This window comes from Hyperolius riggenbachi, chromosome 4 (assembly GCF_040937935.1).
Source record: "Hyperolius riggenbachi isolate aHypRig1 chromosome 4, aHypRig1.pri, whole genome shotgun sequence".
NCBI lineage: Eukaryota > Metazoa > Chordata > Amphibia > Anura > Hyperoliidae > Hyperolius > Hyperolius riggenbachi.
In genome coordinates, this window is record NC_090649.1 from 335,425,602 (window position 1) to 335,444,018 (window position 18,417).

Sequence of the window (18,417 nt, forward strand, 5' to 3'; positions counted from 1 at the left end):
AAAAAAAACATTCAGTGTAGATTTATTGGATTGGGTAAAAGTTATAGCGTTTACAAACTATGGTGCCAAAAGTGAATTTTCCCATTTTCAAGCATCTCTGACTTTTCTGCGCACCTGTCAGGTTTCATGAGGGGCTAAAATTCCAGGATAGTACAAATACCCCCCAAATGACCCCATTTTGGAAAGAAGACATCCCAAAGTATTCAGTGAGAGGCATGGTGAGTTCATAGAAGATTTTATTTTTTGTCACAAGTTAGCGGAAAATGACACTTTCTGACAAAAAAAAAGAAAAAAAAAAAGTTTCCATTTCTTCTAACTTGCGACAAAAAAAAATGAAATCTGCCACGGACTCACTATGCTCCTCTCTGAATACCTTGAAGTGTCTACTTTCCAAAATGGCGTCATTTGTGGGGTGTGTTCACTGTCCTGGCATTTTGGAGGGTGCCTAATTGTAAGCACCCCTGTAAAGCCTAAAGATGCTCATTGGACTTTTGGCCCCTTAGCGCAGTTAGGCTGCAAAAAAGTGCCACACATGTGGTATTGCCGTACTCAGGAGAAGTAGTATAATGTGTTTTGGGGTGTATTTTTACACATACCCATGCTGGGTGGGAGAAATATCTCCGTAAATGACAATTGTTTGATTTTTTTTTACACACAATTGTCCTTTTACAGAGATATTTCTCCCACCCAGCATGGGTATGTGTAAAAATACACCCCAAAACACAATATACTACTTCTTCTGAGTACGGCGATACCACATGTGTGACACTTTTTTGCAACCTAGGTGCGCTAAGGGGCCTAACGTCCTATTCACAGGTCATTTTGAGGCATTTGGATTCTAGACTACTGCTCACGGTTTAGGGCCCCTAAAATGCCAGGGCAGTATAGGAACCCCACAAGTGACCCCATTTTAGAAAGAAGACACCCCAAGGTATTCTGTTAGGAGTATGGTGAGTTCATAGAAGATTTTATTTTTTGTCACAAGTTAGCGGAAAATGACACTTTGTGAAAAAAAAAACAATACATATCAATTTCCGCTAACTTGTGACAAAAAATAAAATCTTCTATGAACTCATCATACACCTAACAGAATACCTTGGGGTGTCCTCTTTCTAAAATGGGGTCACTTGTGGGGTTCCTATACTGCCCTGGCATTTTAGGGGCCCTAAACCGCGAGGAGTAGTCTAGAAAACAAATGCCTCAAAATGACCTGTGAATAGGACGTTTGGAGGGTGCCTAATTGTAAGCACCCCTGTAAAGCCTAAAGATGCTCATTGGACTTTTGGCCCCTTAGCGCAGTTAGGCTGCAAAAAAGTGCCACACATGTGGTATTGCCGTACTCAGGAGAAGTAGTATGTGTTTTGGGGTGTATTTTTACACATACCCATGCTGGGTGGGAGAAATATCTCCGTAAATGACAATTGTTTGATTTTTTTTACACACAATTGTCCTTTTACAGAGAGATTTCTCCCACCCAGCATGGGTATGTGTAAAAATACACCACAAAACACATTATACTACTTCTCCTGAGTATGGCGATACCACATGTGTGACACTTTTTTGCAGCCTAGGTGTGCTAAGGGGCCCAACGTCCTATTCACAGGTCATTTTGAGGCATTTGTTTTCTAGACTACTCCTCACGGTTTAGGGCCCCTAAAATGCCAGGGCAGTATAGGAACCCCACAAGTGACCCCATTTTAGAAAGAAGACACCCCAAGGTATTCCGTTAGGGGTATGGTGAGTTCATAGAAGATTTTATTTTTTGTCACAAGTTAGTGAAAAATGACACTTTGTGAAAAAAACAATAAAAATCCAATTTCCGTTAACTTTTGACAAAAAATAAAATCTTCTATGAACTCATCATACACCTAACAGAATACCTTGGGGTGTCTTCTTTCTAAAATGGGGTCACTTGTGGGGTTCCTATACTGCCCTGGCATTTTACGGGCCCAAAACTGTGAGTAGTCTGGAAACCAAATTTCTCAAAATGACTGATCAGGGGTATAAGCATCTGCAAATTTTGATGACAGGTGGTCTATGAGGGGGCAAATTTTGTGGAACCGGTCATAAGCAGGGTGGCCTCTTAGATGACAGGATGTTTTGGGCCTGATCTGATGGATAGGAGTGCTAGGGGGGTGACAGGAGGTGATTGATGGGTGTCTCAGGGGGCGGTTAGAGGGGAAAATAGATGCAATCAATGCACTGGGGAGGTGATCGGAAGGGGGTCTGAGGGGGATCTGAGGGTTTGGCCGAGTGATCAGGAGCCCACACGGGGCAAATTAGGGCCTGATCTGATGGGTAGGTGTGCTAGGGGGTGACAGGAGGTGATTGATGGGTGTCTCAAGGTGTGATTAGAGGGGGGAAATAGATGCAAGCAATGCACTAGCGAGGTGATCAGGGCTGGGGTCTAAGGACGTTCTGAGGTGTGGGCGGGTGATTGGGTGCCCGCAAGGGGCAGATTAGGGTCTAATCTGATGGGTAACCGTGACAGGTGGTGATAGGGGGTGATTGATGGGTAATTAGTGGGTGTTTAGAGGAGAGAAGAGATGTAAACACTGCACTTGGGAGGTGATCTGATGTCGGATCTGCGGGCGATCTATTGGTGTGGGTGGGTGATCAGATTGCCCGCAAGGGGCAGGTTAGGGGCTGATTGATGGGTGGCAGTGACAGGGGGTGATTGATGGGTGGCAGTGACAGGGGGTGATTGATGGGTGATTGACAGGTGATCAGTGGGTTATTACAGGGAATAACAAATGTAAATATTGCACTGGCGAATTGATAAAGGGGGGTCTGAGGGCAATCTGAGCGTGTGGGCGGGTGATTGGGTGCCCGCAAGGGGCAGATTAGGGTCTCATCTGATGGGTAACAGTGACAGGTGGTGATAGGGGGTGATTGATGGGTAATTAGTGGGTGTTTAGAGGAGAGAATAGATGTAAACGATGGATTTGGGAGGTGATCTGATGTCGGATCTGCGGGCGATCTATTGGTGTGGGTGGGTGATCAGATTGCCCGCAAGGGGCAGGTTAGGGGCTGATTGATGGGTGGCAGTGACAGGGGGTGATTGATAGGTGATTGACAGGTGATCAGTGGGTTATTACAGGGAATAACAGATGTAAATATTGCACTGGCGAATTGATAAAGGGGGGTCTGAGGGCAATCTGAGCGTGTGGGCGGGTGATTGGGTGCCCGCAAGGGGTAGATTAGGGTCTAATCTGATGGGTAACAGTGACAGGTGGTGATAGGGGGTGATTGATGGGTGATTGATGGGTAATTAGTGGGTGTTTAGAGGAGAGAAGAGATGTAAACACTGCACTTGGGAGGTGATCTGATGTCGGATCTGCGGGCGATCTATTGGTGTGGGTGGGTGATCAGATTGCCCGCAAGGGGCAGGTTAGGGGCTGATTGATGGGTAGCAGTGACAGGGGGTGATTGACGGGTGATTGACGGGTGATTGACAGGTGATCAGGGGGGATAGATGCATACAGTACACGGGGAGGGGGGGGGGGTGATCAGGAGGGGACAGTGGGCAGGGGGGGGGATAAAAAAAAAATAGCGTTGACTGATAGTGACAGGGAGTGATTGATGGGTAATTAGGGGGGTGACTGGGTGCAAACAGTGGTCTGGGGGGTGGGCAGGGGGGGGTCTGAGGGGTGCTGTGGGCGATCAGGGGGCAGGGGGGGGAAATCAGTGTGCTTTGGTGCAGACTAGGGTGGCTGCAGCCTGCCCTGGTGGTCCCTCGGACACTGGGACCACCAGGGCAGGAGGCAGCCAGTATAATAGGCTTTGTATACATTACAAAGCCTATTATACTATGTACATGCGGCGATCCGGGTGCTAGTAACCCGCCGGCGCTTCCGAACGGCCGGCGGGTTACTACGAGCGGTGGGCGGAGCCAGTCCCCGGCGGCTGATCGCGTCACGAATGACGCGATCGCCGCATAGCCACTCCCGCAGCCGCCCCCGCCGATGGGCGTATTGCGGTCGTTTGGGCCCAGTCTTTGCCGCCGCCCATCGGCTGGGGGTGGTCGGCAAGTGGTTAAGAACACTTTAAAGCGGTATTGTCACCATAAAAATCACCAAATTTCAACAGCAACTGGTCTGAGTGTATTAGGTGATAAGGATGCTAATCCTGCATTCAAAAACTTGCAAAACTTTTTCTGCTGTTATGGTTTGGAGTTATATACTTTAGGAGCACTGGCTCTAGTGCCAAACAGTTGAATGCTGGGAGTTCTTTTTATCTATAATATATTCCTCCTCTTCCATTTATTTCCCTGCCTAGCTGCTTATCAGAAACACCCTCTGATCACTTGTGTTTACAAGCAAGGCTGAGGCGACTCAGCGATTGGAGGATAAGACAGTGCAGTTCCTAGTATACACCTCAGTGGGAGTCTCTGAAGACTCTGGGAGGAGGGCAGCTAATGAATACACATGAGCAAGAGAAGGGAGGGGGAAAAACAAGAGTCAGGGAGGATATGATGTCAGCATTAGCTTGGCAAGATGGCCAATGCCTAGAATAGGATTTTCTGTGTTTCCTTTATAAAATTCAAAGGAATCATTATGTGGATAGCATAATACATCTGTTATGTAAGTAGAAGTAGTATTTATCTACTTATATATGTGTTTTTTATTTCTAGGTTAGCATGGGTGTTGCTTGTTCTTTAAAGAGGGGCAGAGACTGGCTTACCTCATGTCTTTTGTGCAAATACATTTTTAATTCAAGAAATCATTGGCATCTTTTCCAGAGAGGTGCGCCAAACTTCGCCTCACTTTTTAAACATTTTATACATTTGGGTGTAAATGGTGTATTATGAAAGGATTTCAACAGAAGGGGTGGGATTTGATTAACCACTTCCCCTCCTCAGGACGAGTATCTACGTCCCTGCAAAACACCACTTTACCTCGCAGGGATGTAGATACTCGTTCCTTGCCGCACCACACTCACACTCGCTCCCATGCGCCGTCACATGCCCATTCTGGCCACCGATCGTTAGAGGGGAGATGAATGAATGGGAACACAGTTCCCATTCATTAATCTAAGTCCCTGATGTCAATGATCGCCGGCATCAATGAGATGCCTGCGTTCAGGCTCGTACTGACCCACCGGGGTACCGGTAATTTTCCCGGGGGGGCCCGCCTCCACATCTCTGGTGGGCCCCGCACAGTGCTGCCCGACGTGTCCGCACAAGTGTTTGACAATATTGAGCTGCTGCTGATCAGTAGTAGCCAGGGCACCACCTACCCCTCCTCCTGCTTCCTCCCCCCTTGATGTGTTTCTTCAGCTGCGTGTCAGTGTTCCGCAGCTACTGTGGCACGAAATTTGGAATAGAGGAGTGAGGAGCAGTGGAGCAAGCCGAGCACTGGGAGCAGGACATGGAGGAGAAGAATATCAGAGACACAGAGCCAGACACAGCCGGTAGCTGTACACGGAGGGGAGATCGGAGACATAGATAACAGATAGCCTGCAAGCCGTACATGATGGAGGTGGGAGCAGAGACACAGACAGACTGAAGGACACTCAGCCAGAAAGGCAATACCTACTGATATACTTCTGCTACTTATACTGCTTCTTATTTTTGCCATTTGATCTCTAGCCTTTACTATCCTGTGTCCATCTCTGTGCCCACCCTCTTTCCCTGTGCATCTATCTCTCTCTTGGTGACTGCTCTGCTTGCATCCTACTGTGCCCACCTTCCTTGCATCCTGTGCTGTGCTCACCTTCCTACCTTCCTTACGTCCCCCCTGTGCCCACCTTCCAAGCATCCCCGTGTCCACCTTCCATGCTTCCTCCCCTGTGCCCACCTTCCATGCTTCCTCCCCTGTGCCCACCTTCCATGAATCCCCCTGTGCCCACCTTCCATGCTTCCCCGTGTCCACCTTCCATGCTTCCTCCCCTGTGCCCACCTTCCATGCGTCCCCCCTGTGCCCATCGTCCTTGCGATCCCCCTGTGCCCACCTTCCTTGCTTCCCCCCTGTGCCCACCTTCCTTGCGTCCCCCTGTGCCCACCTTCCATGCTTCCCCCTCCTGTGCCCATCTTCCATGCTTCCCCCCCCCTGTGCCCAAATTTCATGCTTCCTCCCCTGTACCCACCTTCCATGCGTCCCCCATGTGCCCACCTTCCTTGCGTTCCCCCTGTGCCCACCTTCCTTGCTTCCCCCCTGTGCCCACCTTCCTTGTGTCCCCCTGTGCCCACCTTCCATGTTTCCCCCTCCTGTGCCCATCTTCCATGCTCCCCCCCACCCCCGTGCCCACCTTCCATGCTTCCCCCTCCATAGCCCATCTTCAATGCTTCCCCCCCTGTGCCCACCTTCCATGCGTACCCCCTGTGCCCACCTTCTTTGCCTCACCCTATGTTCATATAACACTGACATGATCTTCTGCAGAACTTCACAGAGTACATAGTCATGTCATGGACTGTCCTCAGAGGAGCTCACAATCTAATCCGATCCATTTTGTATTATTAATTTTTATTTAGCACTGACATCTTCTGCAGCGCTGTATATAGTACATAGTCTTGTCACTAACTCCCTCAGAGGAGCTCACAATCTAAATCCTACCATAGTCCTTCTATGTCTATGTATGTAACAGTGTAGTGTATGTATTGCTGTCTAGGGCCAATTTAGGGGGAAGTTAATTAACAAATCTGTATGTTTTTGGGATGTGGGAGGAAACCCGGGTGCCCAGAGGAAACCCATGCAGACACGGGGGGGGGGGCATGCAAACTCCATGCAGATGTTGACTTAGCTGGGATTCAAATCAGGGACCCAGCGCTACAAGGCAAGAGTGCCACTAGGCCATCGTGCTGCTCTACCATAGTCATAGCCCAATGTGCTACCATTTATTATTTATTTATACAGCGCTGACATCTTCTGCAGCACTTTACAGAGTACATACTCCTGTCACTGTCATCGGAGGAGCTCACGATCTAATTCTACCATAGACATAGTCTTATGTCCTACCATATTATTATTATTATGTATTTATATAGCACAGACCTCTCCTGCAGCACTGTACAGAATACATAGTCATGTCCCTGACTGTCCCCAGAGGAGCTCACTATCTGATCCCTCCCATAGTCATAGTCTAATGCCCTGCCATATTATTATTATACATTTATATAGGACTATCATCTTCTGCAGCACTTTACAGAGTACATAGTCATGTCACTGACTGTACTCATAGGAGCTCACACTCTAATTCTACCATAGTCATAGTCTAATGTCCTACCATATTATTTTTATGTATTTATATAGCACTGACATCTTCTGCAGCACTTTACAGAGTACATAGTCATGTCACTGACTGTCCCCAGAGGATCTCACAATCTAATCAATGTCATATGTATGGTAACTAGGAATTACTTCATATTGAAGGAGGGGGACGCTATGCGAAGTTTTGCTGGGCAGCATTGTCTCTGAATTACAATGCTGCTATGTATATTTTGCCCTGTCCATGATACATCATGACCACGCCCACCTTCTGGTGCATGGTCACGCTCTTTTTTTTTTTACCACAATTATGGGATGTGTTGGCCCCAGGTTGAAATTTCTCTGTTAGGCCCCCAGGGTCCCAGTCCGACCCTGCCTGCATTCATTGTGACTTCCGAAGTAACACAGCCACGCATTACTTCCTATTTATAATCTGCTAATAGGAAATAATGCACAAGTACATCTTGTGGCCAAAAAGTAAAATTACACCTACATACATTTATTTTAATAAAAAGACCCACACTTACAATGAAAACTAACTCCTTCCCTCCCACACTCTCCCATAGTACCCAAATAAATGTATGCATAAAAAAAAGAAAAGAAAAAAAAAATACATAAATAGTTACTTCTGGGACTGAACTTTTTTTTAATATGTATGTCAAGAGGGTATATTACTGTTATTTTTTTAAATGATGGGCTTGTAATTAGTGATTGGACGCAAAACTGAAAAAAATGCACGTTTATTTCCAAATAAAATATTGGCGTCATACATTGTACTATGGAAATATTTTAAACATTGCAATAACCAGGATAAATGGGCAAATAAAATGTGTGGGTTTTATCCACAGAAGAACGTTTTATTTTAAAACTATCATGGCCGAAAACTGAGAAATCATGATTTTTTTCCCATTTTTTTTGTATTATTCCCATTAAAATGCAGTTAGAATAAAATTCTTAGCAAAAAGTACCACCCAAAGAAAGCCTAATTGGGGGCAAAAAAAAGATAGATTGTTTTGTTGTGATAAGTAGTAATAAAGTTATAGGCGAATACATGGAAGGAGCGCTGAAAGATGAAAATTACTCTGGTTTTTAAGGTGAAAAACCTTTGGAGATGAAGTGGAACACTTCAGCCCGCAGGTTTTTTTTTTACCTTAAAGGGATATGAAACTGTAATAGTGTAATAGAATATTCAATAAAAATGTGTTTTCCTACTTTTTATAACCCACACAGTAAACATATTTGCTTTTGTGCACAAGTATTATTATTCATTTATAAATTACAAAGTTACCAAAGTACAGTTTATCTGCTCTGAAAGCAGCCATTGCATTTTATTCATAGCTGCAGTATGTATATATTGTAATGTTCACAGTGATCACTTCTGAGCCCTCCCTGATCTGCACACATATTAGAAGGAGTTTCAGCACTGCCAGGAATCTAACTGCAATTGTAATTGTAGCAACAGAGCAGCGTAAACAAAAGATAATGTTATCACCTCTTGAGATGCGTATCATACTGCAGGGAGCTTTCCATTGAAAAAGTACCCTATTTTTTGGACTATAAGACACACCTAGGTTTAGAGGACAAAAACCAGGGGGGAAAAAAACAAACTAAATCTGGTGCGTCCATGAGAATCTTGTAGATGTTCTCCCCCTTCATTACTGTATCCTCCTCCTGTCCACCTTATGTCCTCTCCCTGTCCCCCATTGGGGTCCTTCTGCACTCCCCGTGGTATGGAATTAGCAGCGGAAGCTGTGTGTATCTCTCACCAGATCTTGGAAGCTTGCGGTGACAAGATGCTTCTCTTCTCACTCGCTCTTCCCCCTAGCGCCGGTCGCGTGTGTAATGGAAGGAAGTGCCAGCACTAGGGGAAGGAGTGGGCGAAAAAAGAAGCTGCTGATCTCCGTGGGCTTCCAGGATCAGATGAACGATACATGAGCTGCTGCTAATTACATTACACGGGGGGGCAGTGAAGGAGGACACCGGAGACAGTGCAGGGAGTTCCTGACATCATGGCAGGTTGGAGGGTCATATTGGCAGGTGATCCTAAGTCAGGGACTCCTTGAATTTGGACTATAGATGGCGCTATACCAGAGCCGGGCAAACTACGTCCCACAGGCCGGATTAGGCACTTGCACGCTGCATATCTGGCCAGCCGACTGGTGTCCGGATTACACTCCTTCCCCCCGCCTCCCTGCAGAGTCATGAGCGGACGGCAAGCAGGCAGCAGTAAAGTTGATGTGCAAAGACATTGGCCTCAATTCACTGAGCTTATCTCCTGTCTTTAATGACGTTTCTAGAGTTTTCACCATGGTGATGAGGCATGTAGTATTCAGGAAACATTTTACCTCAGGCAAACCTAAAGTTAACTCTCCTGTCTTTAAGTTAACTCTTCAATCCTTAAAATAACTCCAGAATTCTAAAGTTAAAGACTGTTAATTAACTGCGTGTGCAAATAACTACAGAGGAGGCAACTTAATTACAGAGGAGGCAACTTAAGTAATGAAGAGATAAGATAACTCTCTCACTGTGTGGAGGTAAGTTTTCTCTTGCCTTATTATCTCCAGCATCATCTTAGTGAATTGAGGCCATTATTGTATAGAAATGTTACCAGTGTTTACAAAAACTACACAAATATCTCAACTTGTGTTATGTATACAACTTGCACATTGGTTGTACAAAGCATTACCTGAATACACATGTGAGACGTGGTTACAGGACTTGTGACAATGTATAAGATAGTGAGAATTTTGCAGGTTAGAATGAATAGGACAGAATCTGTCCATCTGAGCATTTGCTCTTATGAGACCACCTCTTTATTTTCCAGGCAGCAGTGATACTATGGTTTTCAGTCAATTAACAGAATTTACTGGCGTCTTTTATTTAGGTATCTCATCATAATGTAGCAAGGTTATCCAGGTGTTCTTGTGGATGTTAATGGTGAATAAATGAATGCATAACTAGAAAAAAAAAAACACAAAAAAAGTAAAACAAACATTTAGATCAGAATTGCACATCTCACTTACGGTTGTTGTAAGCTGGTATTCAATATAACTCTTGAGACCATACATTTTGGTTCCCTTTCGTGGCTCAGCCACAGTGCAGTCAAATGTTGAAGTTGGGTAGACCCACATTGGCCCATAATCTCCAATCTGCAAATAACAGTTTAATACATATTTGAGCATACTGCATAAATAACCAAACATGCACACTGCACAAAGAATACTACACATTTCATCACACTTTAAACCTCATAGAAAAAAGTTTTTAATATAACATCTGATGGCTTAGATTAGAAAGTAGTTTGTCCAAATCTTACTACTTTAGTATTAAAGAGACTCTGTAACAACATTTTCATCCTTATTTCTTCTATCCTTTAAGTTCCTATGCCTGTTCTAATGTGGTCTGGATTACTGCAGCCTTTCCTACTTGCACAGTGGCTGTTTTATCTCTGTTATATGATCTAATCTTCTCTCCTCTGTCGGGTCTGTCCGGCTCATGCAGTCTGGCTGGAATGTGCTTTGCTGCTTGTGATTGCATAGAAGCTATACACACCCTCACCAGTCCTCCTGCAGGCTCTGTGTGACTCACACACTCTGCTTACTTGAGCCTCAAGCTTTAAGCAGCCATGTCTTTTGTTTGTAAACACTGCCTAAAACTGGTGATTACAAGCCAGGTTTGCAGCAGAGAGTGGCAGAAACAGCACAGAGGGGCCCAGGAGAACATAATGAATAGAATGGTATGCTTTTTACTTAAGAATTTTAGAGTACAGATTCTCTTTAAAAGAGGCTTCTGCAATTTGGTTACAGTTGTGCTCAAAAGTTTAAACACTTTCAGCAGATTTTGTAAAATGTGTACCATTCTTTAAAGGACAATTGAAATGACAGAAATTTGGAGTTTGTCATATTTATTTCCTTTAAAAACAATACCAGTTGCCTGGCATCTTGCTGATCTTTCATGCATCAGTAGTATCTGAATCACACACGTGAAACAAGCATGCGGCAAACTCATTTAAACTTAAGGGACAACTGAAGTGAGAGGTATATTGAGGCTGCCATATTTATTTCTTTTTAAGCAATACCAGTTTCCTGGCTATCCTGCTGATCCTCTGCCTCAAATACTTTTAGCCATAGACCCTGAACAAGCATGCAGCAGATCAAGCGTTTCTGACATCATTGTCAGACCTGACAAGATTAGCTGCATGTTTGTTTCTGGTGTTATTCTGACACTGCTGCAGCCAAATAGATCAGCAGGACTGCCAAGCAACGGGTATTGTTTAAAAGGAAATACATATGCCAGCCTCCGTATCCCTCTCACTTCAGATGTGCTTTAAGTCAAACATCTGATTCTGCATGCTTGTTCAGGGTCTTCGACAAAGTACTTGCATTATTTAAATAAAAAAATTACATATGGTAAAATACATGACACAGGTGGTGCAGCGTACTTGCTAAAGATTTCACCCTGCTGCTTTCCTCTAGATATATTTATTTATGCTAATAAAATGTTGATGCTAATAAAATGTACATGTAAAGTATGCATAAATTAGAACAGTCAATGCTGGTACCACAAGTGAAACTCTAAAGCACACTCTGTCCCAAACATACAGAGCTATATGGTATCCCTTTAACAATAACACCTCAGTTGGGGGGGGCATGTAAAATCTCTAATTGTAAAAACCAAGGTTAAAATCACATTTCTGTGCAAAAAAAAAAAGCTCAGTGAGATTGGCGTAAGAGTAATGCTGGGAATACACGTTGCGTGTTGTTGGCAGATAGATGACACGATAGATAATTTCCGACATGTCCAAACTTTCTATCGTTTTACTGCTCTATTTCTCATAGAAGTAAATGGAAATTGGTAAGAAAAGATAAGAGAATCAAGCAGAAAAACGAATCTAAAATCAATCGAGCAGAAAATCGACCGAAAAAAACGCATTGTGTAGTCCCAGCATAAGACCATCGGCACAGTGTCATCTGCAAGTAGCTGAACTGCTGTGGTAAATCTGTTATCTGGATGTAGCGATTCTATTCGAATTGCAACTGAGGGAACTCTGATTCAAGCATATAGATGCAGAACAAGTTGGAAGCATAAGGACTTATTGGCAAAAAGGAGCCTTTTTTGCACAGGAGTGATTTTAACCTTGGTAATTTTTTAAGGGATACCAGATAGTTCTGTATATTTGGGACACAGTGTTTTAATTGTGGTATCAGCAATGACTGTTTTAATTTTAATGCATACTTTTACATGTGAATTTTAGTAGCATTAAAGCAAACCTGAGATGTTGGAATTTGTTACTTATCCGGGGCTTCCTCAAGCCCCATAAACAGGGAGGTGTCCCACGCTGTCCTCCTGAGTGCCTTTGTTCAGCCGCAATCACTCGGTAATCTGGCTAAGTCGGGCCAGCCGACTCTTCTGCGCATGCACTGCCCTACGCGTGTGCGCAGAAGGGCCGGTTGGCGCAACCTTTGGTAACCTACTCTGGGAGAAATGTGAGTTTATTTGTACGCATTTTACATTTTACAAGTTTTCACAATTCTCCCATTCGTTATGTGTGCAATAGTAATTTGTCGTTAATTAACAATACAGAAAATGTTCTACTTTTTGGAAGGTTTTGCAGATCTTTGTAAGCTCCAACACCCATCAGAATCTGTTGATTTCATATACCAATTTCGAGCTCACTGCTACCAGATGAGGTGGGGATGGATTTAAACTATTACTGTTTCACAAGACATTTGGACATGGTTTTCCTTGGTCCATTATACATATACAACACATCCTTTGTTCTTTCCAGGAAAAACATACAAACCAATTTTCTATCTCAGAAGCATCATACAACATAAATTTTATCAAAATAAATATATATATGAAAGTAAATGCTTATGGTAAATGTTACTGCTAATCTAAGACAGTGCAACTAACTTACAATTATGGGGATTCTTTCTTTGGGTTTTGCTGTCTGTTTGGATAGCAGATACTGTTCCACACCAGATTTTCCAAAACCTGGAAATCTGTCAGAAGAAAACAGCATTTAGAGATCTATGACATTTTTCAATCACTTTGATGTCTCATTGCTCTGTCCAACTTAATCAAATAAAAATACTAACAATGGTAACAGTTTATGTGTACAAACAAGGACACTACAATTAACACACATTGATACAGCACACCCAGCAAAATGTTCATACATCTGAGACTCTGAAGTAGATGCAGCAGTGCCAAGACACAGCGGGAGAGGGGGCTTTGCCCATAAAAAAATTACGATTTGAAAATCTAACTCATAGGAGTCAAACTCAGGGTGTGTGACGCAAGTGGTTTCAGGCATCAACTTTAAATTTGGTCCACAGCCACGCTTGTACTCAGCACGCTATCGCATCATATGTATTTTGTGAAAGCACTGCCGCATTGTGTATTTTGTGGGAACGCTTCTGCATTATGTGTATTTTGGGTGGAAACGCTGCCACATTATGTGTATTTTGGGGGAAACACTGCCACATTATATGTATTTCTGGGAAAACAATGCCGTATTATGTTTATTTTGGAGGAAACACTGTTGCATTAAGTGTATTTTTGCAAAAACACTGCTGCATAATGTGTATTTTGGGGAAAACACTATTGCATTATGTGCATTTTGTGGAAACACTGCTGTATTATGTTTATTTTGGGGGAAAGACTGCTGCATTATGTGCATTTTGGGAGAAACACTGCTGCATTAGGTGTATTTTGGGGAAACGCTATCACATTATGTGTATTTGGAAATGCTGCCACATTATATGTATTTTGGGGGAAGCACTGCTGCATTATGTGTATTTTGGGTAAAAACACTGTTGCATTATGTGTGTTTTTGGAGACATGCTGCTGGATTTTGTGTATTTTGGAGGAAACAAATTTAAGATTGCTTTGTGGTCCATGGGTCAAAAAGTTTGCCCACCCCTGCATTATACTATGATAGAAAAGGTTTACATTGCATTGTAAAGTGAAAAAAAAGTTTGAAATTTGAACAATTTTTCAATAAACATGACTGATGGCCTTAGACTTGGTCTTAGTTTGTAATTTCGGCCCTCAGTCTATTTGAGTTTGACACCCCTGGATCTCAGTAGTGGACATGATTTAAACCCCTGACAACTGTTATACAGAAATTGTTTTTAATGCATTTTCATTCAACATATTAAATATGGTAACTACAGGATAAGACTATAATAACATCAATCTACTGGACTAAGAAATCCAGCATCGATTTTAAGTTGAAATCTAAATAGTTTATATGGACTGCTGCACGTCACGGTTTTTATTTCCCTTGGATTACATTAATATACATGTGCAATAAAGAGCAGCACAGTGAATATGTTTCACCTTTCAATTATGTGTGGAAAAATGTACTCTCTCTTCTATTTGAAATGAACATGCTTTAATTCTCTTATGTGGATACGTCCTTACTTTATTTTTTCCTTTCTCTAAAAGTCCAGTTCTTAAAAAAACTGCCCTCCCTTTCTATAACTGCATACATAAAAATGCAGTTATAGGAAAACGTGCATTCAAAATTAACTGTAAAAACATATAAATTATGCATTAAGGAAAGTTAACATACAGCTGCAATGGTTACCACAGCTTCCTGCACACTAAAACGGTCCCCCTCCTGTGAATCACAAGGTACCCATAGTGGTAGTCGTAGCAGTGGTGGTCCTTTGTAAAAACTAAGTTTCTAGCTACAGCCATGCAACTCCAATTTTCACTGAATGTCAATCACAGTGGCTTGACTGTTGCGATTGCTACAACTGCCCGTCATCACATCACTGTGGGTTCCCCGTGAGTAATGCCACAGAGGGAAAGAGAGGAGGAATGAATGTAAGTTCCGAGCTGCCTGCAGTGAGGGTCTGGCTCCTTGAGATCTTCTGCCAATGTTCTTCTGTATTTATCACCTAACCCATCCTCTCTCTACCGATGCCTAAATCTTACCCCCCCCCCCCCCCCCCCACACACACACACACACACACACAATCTTTGCTCACATTTATCATCAAGCCCTAACCTATTCTCACACTAACCTTCCCTCTACTAATGCCTGAGGCTAACCTACCCACCACCACAATTTTTGCGAATATCTGCGCACCTTCACAACTAAATTCTCCTCCTCTTACCCTATGTATTGAGGACAATGGGGTCCCACAGTATTCATTGGGCACTGCCAGCATCCAAATTAACTCCTGGAAGCCACTATAACCACAATTAACATTGCGATCTATGTGGCACCCATTTCACTAAAGCAGCACCAGCGCCAAAATTACCTGCTGTAACATTTAAGTGGTTAATAGATGTATTAAAAAATAAGCATAAAAAAGCAGTTCAACTTTGTTCAGCGTGAATTATGCGCATAGATATGTACTTATTAAGTGGTATCTTCATAGAAGTTGGCCTTCCCGCTCCTGCTCCTCGTTGGGCTGCTCCAGACTCTGAGGTCTCAGAATCTTTATAACCAAGGTAGCCAGGAGGAGAGGATTTTGGATCATCCCAGTCATCATCCCATTCATCATCGTCAACAGCTAGAAAGAGAAGGATTTAAATTTAATGTGATAGAATTTCATGAAGAGTTTTTTGCCGCCAAACCTGTAAACATCACTGACACACAGAAATCACAAGTACATTTCTGCAAGCTGACAATCAAAAGGGCAACTTTCTGAAAAACCTTAAAGAGGAACTCCAGTGAAAATAATGTACTAAGAAAAGTGCTTCATTTTTACAATAATTATGTATAAATGATTTACAGTCCTGGCCAAAAGTTTTGAGACTGTCAAAAATATTGGAAATTAGAAAGTTGGTTCTTAAGTTTTTATAATAGCAATTTGCATATACTCCAGAATGTTATGAAGAGTGTTCAGATAAATTGCATAGTCCTTCTTTGCCCTGATAATTAACTGAATCCCAAAAAAAACCTTTCCACTGCATTTCATTGCTGTCATTAACCACCCTGGCGTTCTATTAAGATCGCCAGGGTGGCTGCGGGAGGGTTTTTTTAAATAAAAAAAAAACTATTTCATGCAGCCAACTGAAAGTTGGCTGCATGAAAGCCCACCAGAGGGCGCTCCGGAGGAGTTCTTCTGATCGCCTCCGGCGGCCAAAAGTAACACGAAAGGCCGCAATGAGCGGCCTTCCGTGTTTTGCTTACTTCGTCGCCATGGCGACGAGCGGAGTGACGTCGTGGACGTCAGCCGACGTCCTGACGTCAGCCGCCTCCGATCCAGCCCTTAGCGCTGGCCGGAACTATTTGTTCCGGCTGCGCAGGGCTCAGGCGGCTGAGGGGACCCTCTTTCGCCGCTACTCGCGGCGGATCGCCGCAGAGCGGCGGCGATCAGGCAGCACACGCGGCTGGCAAAGTGCCGGCTGCGTGTGCTGCTCTTTATTTCATTAAAATCGGCCCAGCAGGGCCTGAGCGGCACCCTCTGGCGGTAATGGACGAGCTGAGCTCGTCCATACCACTAAGGTGGTTAAAGGTAGCTTATGTCGATGGTTCCTGTGATTATAACAGCCTCAGGTTCATCAAGAGACAAAAGGAGACCAGGAGCCCAATGGTGCAGAAAAACAGCTATATAAATGAAAATAAAACTATGAAGCTCTTTTCTTTGCTACTAATCTTCTATTAATTATCTGTACTACACATACAATTTATTATATCATAAGTTTTTTTTTTGCTTCAATATCACTTCAAGAACATAAAATATATAGTGGTTTTAGCAGTCTTGGTTCTGCTGTGGATCCTTTTCTTGTAGCTGCTTCTCACACACAAATCGTCCTGTCACAGTTCAAAGCACATGGAAAGGATTACAAATGATAATTTAAACTAGTCTAAGCGGCAATGCCCTGTCTTCAAACAGCCACTAATGGCCTCTCCAACAATATTCTGAACAGTCATAGCCTCATATTTCTACATCAGTCTAGGGCCAACATGGGAAGGAAATCAGAGTCACTGGAGAAAACTCATAGAAACAAAATTTTATACAGTGTCCTGGCCAGAAATCCATCCTTGGACTCTAAGCATTGCAAGGCAAAAGTGCTGCGCACAATTAAACAAGTTCAATGCAATTTTTCAGAGATTTTTGCAAGTTTGTTTCAAATACCAGTAGTTGTTTAGCCAATTAAACTCAGCAGCTAATATGTTTGGGTAGTCCAGTTTGAAGTTGTAAGCTATATTAGAAACACATTTTCTGTAACTTGGAGTATTAGCATCACATTTACAATGTAAAGAGGAAGAAAAAAGTAAAACGTCAGATTTCTGCCTATGTTTGCATTGAATAGTCAAAACAGATATGCTGCTGGCATATAAAAATACTTTTATATTATATACCTCCTGGGCCTTGGTAAGCCTGTGGATGACCAAATGTAGAATCCTGGTTTCCCCCCCAAGGATCATTTGCACTGCCAGAAGTAGGTGGTTTAGGTACACTCCAGCTGGACCAAGGGTCATTTGTGTTTTTACCCTACAGAATACAATAAAAGAATGATTAAGATCTCTTATTTTTTTAAATGTGCTCTATAAAAACTTTCAAAGATGCAGAGGATCTGATCTCTGCCATTCCATAACACCAGAGAACAGCACTGATGGAGATCCAACCAGAAGAACCACAGTACATCTCAACAGACACTGAAAAGTTTATTGAATTTCACCAACATAACCCAGGTCTCTTATTTGAGGACTCCAATGAAAAAGTGAGAGATTGTCCCGGGGCTTGAACACTAGCCTCAATGCTTGCTACTTGGTGTAATAAAACAGTTAAAGGGGTTCTTTCGCGAAAAAAGTAGGCAGTTAAAAAAATGTGACAAATGACAGGTTTTGGGCCAGTCCATCTTTTTAAGGGGGATTCTCAAGGCTTTCTTTGTTTTCAACAGCATTTCCTGAACAACAGTTTAACTGCCAAAATAGCAAGATACCAGCTGGCCTCCCTAATCACTTGCACACTATTATGTCAGTTAGATTTTGCAACTGTTGTTCAGGAAATGCTGTTGAAAACAAAGAAAGCCCTGAGAATCCCCCTTAAAAAGATGGACTGGCCCAAAACCTGTCATCTGTCACATTTTTTAACTGCCTGCTTTTTTCGCGAAAGAACTCCTTTAAAACATTTTCCTGCCATACCAACCCAAAGAGTGATCCTACACGGCAGGGCTTGTGCCAGTGAGATACAAGGAGGAAACTCCTGCAACCAGAATAGTCATGCAACGCAATTGG

The 18,417-nt window shown here is 43.1% G+C and overlaps 1 protein-coding gene across 2 annotated transcripts in view; it reads right to left on the reverse strand.

The window, feature by feature from the left end:
* Nucleotides 1–18,417, reverse strand: part of SNX9 (sorting nexin 9) — a 240,724-nt gene that overhangs the window by 130,457 nt on the left and 91,850 nt on the right. For both annotated transcript variants that reach the window (XM_068231862.1, XM_068231861.1), the window contains exons 5-8: nucleotides 17,539–17,671; nucleotides 15,583–15,739; nucleotides 13,126–13,210; nucleotides 10,229–10,354 (exon numbers count right to left, since the gene is read on the reverse strand). In XM_068231862.1, the coding sequence (XP_068087963.1) occupies nucleotides 10,229–10,354; nucleotides 13,126–13,210; nucleotides 15,583–15,739; nucleotides 17,539–17,671 (501 nt within the window). The remainder of the gene's footprint in view (nucleotides 1–10,228; nucleotides 10,355–13,125; nucleotides 13,211–15,582; nucleotides 15,740–17,538; nucleotides 17,672–18,417) is intronic.